This window comes from Quercus suber, unplaced genomic scaffold (genome assembly GCF_002906115.3).
Source record: "Quercus suber isolate HL8 unplaced genomic scaffold, Cork oak 2.0 scaffold_466, whole genome shotgun sequence".
In the NCBI taxonomy this organism is placed as follows: domain Eukaryota; kingdom Viridiplantae; phylum Streptophyta; class Magnoliopsida; order Fagales; family Fagaceae; genus Quercus; species Quercus suber.
In genome coordinates, this window is record NW_027069917.1 from 260,816 (window position 1) to 267,435 (window position 6,620).

General features: G+C 35.8%; 1 protein-coding gene across 1 annotated transcript; it reads right to left on the reverse strand.

The window, feature by feature from the left end:
- Window positions 1–4,491: 4,491 nt before the first annotated feature.
- LOC136062905 (uncharacterized) lies at window positions 4,492–5,280 on the reverse strand. Its single transcript, XM_065762619.1, has one exon. It carries the CDS (start codon window positions 5,278–5,280, stop codon window positions 4,492–4,494), a length of 789 nt encoding a protein of 262 aa, XP_065618691.1.
- Window positions 5,281–6,620: the final 1,340 nt, after the last annotated feature.

Consider the following 6,620-nt stretch of genomic DNA (forward strand, 5'->3'; position numbering starts at 1 on the left):
GGTAGGATTAGCTTGTAAATTTGTTTGTGAAACATGCCTGCCTGAGCCTCTGATTGTAATTTGTACTGTTTCTATTTATGAAATAATATCAAGATCTCTCTTTTCGCTGTCAAATCTTCTGTTTTTTTTTTTTTTTTTTTACTTCGCCAACCTACTGTAAAACGATCACTTAGAACAATCGTCTGGTGCGCCAACCAGCACTCTAATCCTCCCCACAGACGGCACCAATTGTAGGGACTCAACTTGGATTTGACCCTGAGTATGAATGGGTTTTCAGCCCAACAAGCCCAAACAATAAATTTGTAGAGAGTGGGTTAAAGGTTTAGGCGCTGGCCGTCGTTCACCAAGCATGAACTCTCTTTTATTAAAAAATACTTAGAGTTTATTTACAACTAGGGGGATGCTCCTCGGCCCGTGGCCGAGAAGCCCCTTTTCCTCCCCCCCTTTCTTTTTACTTTACTTGCTTTTCTTATATAGTCTTCATCTTCCTATCTCCTTCTTCCATCTGTTGATCATCCATTTGCCTCTCTTCTGGCCGTCCGTCCCATCAGAGGCCTTATCAGTACTCAAGTGGTTCACTCTGATCAACGTTGCCCTGTTAAGGGGTTATATCCACATTAATGCGGCCAGAGGGGTTAGGTGAATGCATTAAGTGTGAATGTGACAGCTTGCTCTGGGCTTGTCCCTTCCCAAAAATTACCCTTAGTATGCCGAGGACGAAGAGGTCCTCGGTGTAGGTCAAAAAAGAGGCTTTCCCCAACTTAGCCTTGGATGGTCAGTCTTCCTCGGCGCCGGCCTTGGGCCTACTACACGATGGGCTGAGGCTGTCAGGCCCTCGGGCCCCACAATTCCTTTTTTTCATTATTCAAAATTTAATCTGAATTTTTTTCCTTTAAAAATCATTTTTTATAATAAAAAATCATTTTTTATAATAAAAAATCATTTTTTATAATAAAAAATCACATTTAATTTCTTCACGTAGAAGAGCTACAGATCGAAAAATTTTGTATAATATCCAACCCTAGATCTAGGAATATTAACACAACATGTTGCATATCATTGTTTAAGGGTACTAAAATGATCATTTTAGAGTTTAGAAGACTGGACTTTATTCGGGCAAAATGGGTGTCTAACACCTTCCCATTCTATAACTTAGCCCTCGAACATTAGAATTTTAAGTTGGTAGAATCGGTGCTTTATTTTGTTTTGGTAGATTGTATCTAGGAACAAAGCTTTGTATTTTTTTTTTACATAGATTGTATTTAGGCCCAAAACCTTGTAATGATATTCTACCAAATTGTATTTGTACATTCAATTAATGAAATTTGAGGTATTTCAATATGTAAATTGTATATTTTAGTTTTTCTTTTTCTTTTTCTTTTTCTTTTTTCTTTTTTTTTAATAAAAAAAAAAAAGTGGAGACTCCACAATAATCAAAAACCCAAAAAAGAGGTGTTGATACCTTTCTCTTTTGATTGAGAGCACTCCAAAAGTTCCGGTCTCTCACACCCATTCAAATATGAATTTGATATTACATGAACTTAGTTACAAGCTTACGTAATCCATTCTAAAATCTATATAAATATATTGATGGACAAGTATCCATATAAAAAATTTGAGCATGCATGTTCGTGAGTTTTTTCATAAACACGTTATTATGTTTGAGCTCGGCTTATTTAATAGTTGAGCCAAAACTTGTATTTGAGCTTGGGTTGTGTCCAAAAAAATAAAAAATAAAATTTTTTTTTTTTTTTTTTTTTTGTGGTTATTGGGTTTGATTAATTATTTTAGTGTATGTGTTTTAAGTGGTGCTTTGTCTTCCTCCTATATATTATTTTTGTTTGTTGGTTTTTTTTTTTTTTTTTACATTTAAGCCTTACTCTCTATATTTTTTGGTATTTTTTTAGGATGATATATCAACAATTTTGTTAGATTGCATGACAGACGCATTGGATGAATTCAGGGGAGTGAAGTGGTAGTCAATCTATCAAGTAGTTGTTAATGAACGTTTTTTGTAAATATCCTACTATATGAAATTTAATATTGTCCTTTTTTTTAATGTGAAAAATTTGTGTCTTAGCATAATGATTGAGCACGCGTTCACGTACGTGCTCAGAGGCTCTTCAATTTTTTTGGTAAAGGGTAATAATTTACATTAATTATAATTTAGAGCATTTATTATAATTTAGGATTACTACATTTTTAAATCACAAAAAAAAAAAAAAAAAACCTAGGGGTGTGATGAGTATTATGTGTGGTGAAATAATTTTTTCATCACACCTCTAGGTTTTTTTTTATAATTAAAAAATGTAGTAATCTTAAATTATAAAAAATGCTCTAAATTATAATGAATGCAAATTATTAACTTTTACCAAAAAAATTGAAGAGCCTTTGAGCACGCGCGTGAATGCGTGCTCAAAGGCTAGTATATTTTAACTAATTTATTTTTCACAATGTATTTACCAAGCAGAACACTTTTTTTTTTTTGGTTTAAAGAGAGAATTAAAGGTTCCATGTTCCATAAACAATCATTATATCCCAAGGAATGGAAGGAGAGGAGATTCTAGAAGCAAATTAATTCACGCTAAGATTTGTTCTCAGCCATATATCATCTAGACTCTAGAGGCCTGAGTTGGAAGAAGGATCGGATATTGTTCATTGTCCAGGTCAGGAAATCCAAAATCTCTGTGGTCGTGAAGAGTTGTTTCAACGTGGACAAAAAATTCGATCCCATTTTGGTTGTGAGCTGGTAGGTAGTTTTTTTAAGGATAAGAGCAAATTCTCCTCTCATTCACCTACGTTACAAAATTCAAGTAATTGTGATAATGTGACAACTGCACAACACGGTTTAGCAGTTGCTGATAAGTAATAAGGATAAAGCTGTTAAGATAATTTTTTTTTTTTTTTTTTTTTTGTATTATTCAAACTCTTTGTAATTTGTATATTCATCATATATAGTAAACACAGAGCCTTCAACCGCGCGTATTATCTTTAGGCTGAAAATACAAATCAATTTACATTTGTAGTTTTACAGTAGTCGATCTTGGTAGCATTTCCGTATGAAAATGTGGATTTTATGTCCACATGGAATCTTCATATCCAGTTCAAAGAGCTAGAATTTACAACAATGTCTTTTATATATATATATATATATAAAATAGCCATGGAGAAAATCCAATTAGATTTTAATTGGATTCTCATTTTTCCACCACATATTCTATTTAATTTTTAATTTTGTGTAAAGTGAATTATTGAGTGTAAAAATTGAAGAGTTTAAATCCAATTAGATTTTAAATTGAATTTCAATTAGAGTCCGATTTTTTGCCACGAGTCTATCTAAGTTCAAAAATACTATCATTAATTAAGGATAACTTCTTTTAGAAATAGGATCATAAATGTCAAATAACAAATTTTATTTTGGATTAAAAGAGAGAACTCTTAAAATTTAAGATTTTTTTTCCCTTCACGTTTAAAAAAGAAATTATAGTTATGGCTTATTTCCAAAGTTTATCATTTTTAATGTAAGCTGATAGCATATATAATTTTAAACCTCTTCTATAAAAATATGTACTCTTATAATATGAATCGAATAATTGTGATTGTTTTTAATTATACCCGTATATATGCATGAAGTTACACACTAGTATAAAAAAATGAATGACTTTCTAATTCACAGTAACGGTGAACCCATGTTGGAAGGCCAAATTAATTAAATGATCTTGTGGAGAAGAAATTAAGGCAATAGGAAGGCCTAAAATAGTTTCCTTAATATCACATGCATGGGATTGTCATGGGAAGTTCTTCTAAGTTTCACCTATACCCTCCTGAAAAATAGAAGAGTCTATGGTTTGAGAAATTCAGTCTCTGGTAGTGGTCCGAAGAGGTCCAGTAGGTAACCATCATTCCATACTTAAATCTGACTACCATTTCCTACGATCCACTGCAAACCATTAAGCACATAATAGCTTTCCAAGTGAGTGATGTGTTTCTAGAAGATTCACAGTTAAGGAAGCTTGAGAGGTGAAAATATTTAGCTTGAAGAAGTACTTTAGCCCATACTCACCACGCTTGATTTTCCCATAGTCGAGTGGAGACAATTCCTAAGCCTCCAGCCGCTTTTGGGCGAGAGATATGCGTTCCCAAGATATGGTTAGGCATCACAGATGTTGACTAGTATCTGAGGATGGTTGTCCTTGCTTAGTTGATTTACATTTTTATTTTTTGAACTTCAACGGTCACATGGATATGGAGTGTGGTGCCCCGCACCAATTAAGATCTTTTAAATTAAACTAGAGGAGGCCCTAAGGTTCGTAATGGAGGGTTAAAATTGTAATTAGCACGAACCATTAAACTAAGATTGTTTCTTATTTATATAAGCAAAGTAACTAGTGATCATAGATTAAATTAAACCAAAAGCTAAGTTTTGATTGATGTGCACGATATTTATATTACATTTTATTTTTTATTTTTTATGAAAAGACTAAAACTATATTAATTAGCAATAAAAGAAAGTACATTATGGAGCAGAGCTTGTTCAAATAAGAAATAAGGGTTCTCTTCCATCCAAGTAGGATAATCAACAATGCCCTTGGCATGTTTAGCTAAAAGGTGTGCCGGCCTATTTCCTTGATGCGGATCATGTGAGAAAGAAATCTGATGAAATTCTCCACAAAAGGACTGCAAGCCTTTCACCACAGAATCCACTAAAGTTGGAGGTAGTGACAAACCCACTAGTGCATGATAAATGGTAAGTGAGTCTCCTTCCAAAATGAGATCTTGAATGCCTATGTCCTTCGTGAACTGCATCCCAGCTTCAAATACCTTCGCTTCAATCTCAACCGCCCCTAAAGGTGCTTGAATCTTCTTGATTAACGCTTCTATGACCTGTCCTTGATCATCCCGAATTATTACCTCGACCCCAGCAGCCTTCTGCTTCGCAAAAGTCGCACCGTCCACATTGACCTTGAAATAATGTGTTGTTGGAGGGACCCAAGCTAGGAATTGTGCCTCTGGAACTGGCATACTCATAGGTAATTCCGTTTCTGCAATAAATTCCTCCATATACTGCACTGCCCTCTTTATCAGGTCAGCCCTTATTTTCCTTGCACCACCAACCCGAACCTCATTTTGGTTGTTCCAAAGACTCCATGAATCGGTGATCACCTTTGCTGCAACTTCTATCCGAGATGCATCCCCTATAAACAATCTCCATATTAGATCTTTGAATGACAGGCATTCGTCCCTTTCAAAAGGGATGACCAGCTCTGAGCACGCCCACATTTCTTGAGCCCTTGGATAGGACCAAAACAAGTGACCTGTAGTTTTTGCCATCAACCCACATTCCTCGCACGTACTATCCTGTAAGATCTTCCGGAGCATCAGATTAGACTTTGTGGGCAGAACATCCTGACACGCTCTCCATGCAAAGTGTCAAAGTTTATGGGGCATTGGGGGGCTCCACAGAAGCTTCCAAAACCTTCTTTCATGACTGATATCTGAGCAACTACCACTGCATTCAGACTGAGACAACTCTACTGCTCCCCAATACGCACTCTTCACGCTAAATAAGCCTTTTGGATCTAAAGCCCAAACCTGCTTATCTTCAGGTAGACGTGAACTGATTAGTATACCTTTAACTATCATGGCTTCATGGGGCATAAGTAGACTATCAACTACCTCAGACTTCCAGCAAGCCTCCTCTTTGTTGATCAGCTTACCTACCCAAGTATTAGGACTTAAGAATAACCTTGGCGATGACACTTTATATGTTAATGGTGTCGACAACCACTTGTCACCCCAAACCCGTACACTATCACCATTACCAATCCTCCACTTCAACCCAAATTTCACTAACTTTATGTTGCCCATATACTCTGCTAGGTGAATGACGGACTGTTTCCCAAAGGTGCTTGTAAATATTCACACCTTGGGAAATACTTTGCTTTTAGAACTCTGTATGCTAGTGAATCTTATTGCATTTGGAGTCGCCAGCCTTGCTTTGCCAATAAGGCCAAATTGAATTGTTTCATCTATTTAAATCCCATGCCACCCTTTACCTTTGGTTCATAAAGTTTGTCCCAGCTAAGCCATGCCATTTTCTTCTCCTCTCTTCTTTGGCCCTACCCAAAATTCTTAATCATCCCAGTCAATTTCTCATATAGGGAGTTGGGAATTTTAAAGCAGCTCATAGTGTAGGTCAGGATTGCTTGTGCCACGGCCTTAATTAAGATCTCCTTGCCAACTTTGAATAATAGTTTCTCTTTCCATCTAGCTAATTTCTTGCCCAACTTCTCTTTAATATCATTGAAGGTATTCTGTTTCCTCCGCCCTACCAATGAAGGTAACCCCAAATAATTTTCACACTGTTTAATCACCTGAGCACCAAATCTAGTTTTAATCTCCTCTTTGATATCTATTGAGGTACTGTTACTAAAGAATAGAGAAGTTTTTGTTTAGTTTAGCTGCTGCCCCGAAGCCTTTTCATAAACTAGCAAAACTCGCTACAAGGCATTGCGCTCCTCAATAGTAGCTTTGTAGAAAATTATACTATCATCCACAAAGAAAAGATGAGATAATTTGGGGCTAGTACGGCACCCCTACTCCACCCATCAGTCCCTTGG

Coding starts and splice junctions, on each gene's coding strand:
- LOC136062905 (XM_065762619.1), bottom strand. CDS start 5,280: ATGTGGGCGTGCTCAGAGCTGGTCATCCCTTTTGAAAGGGACGAATGC.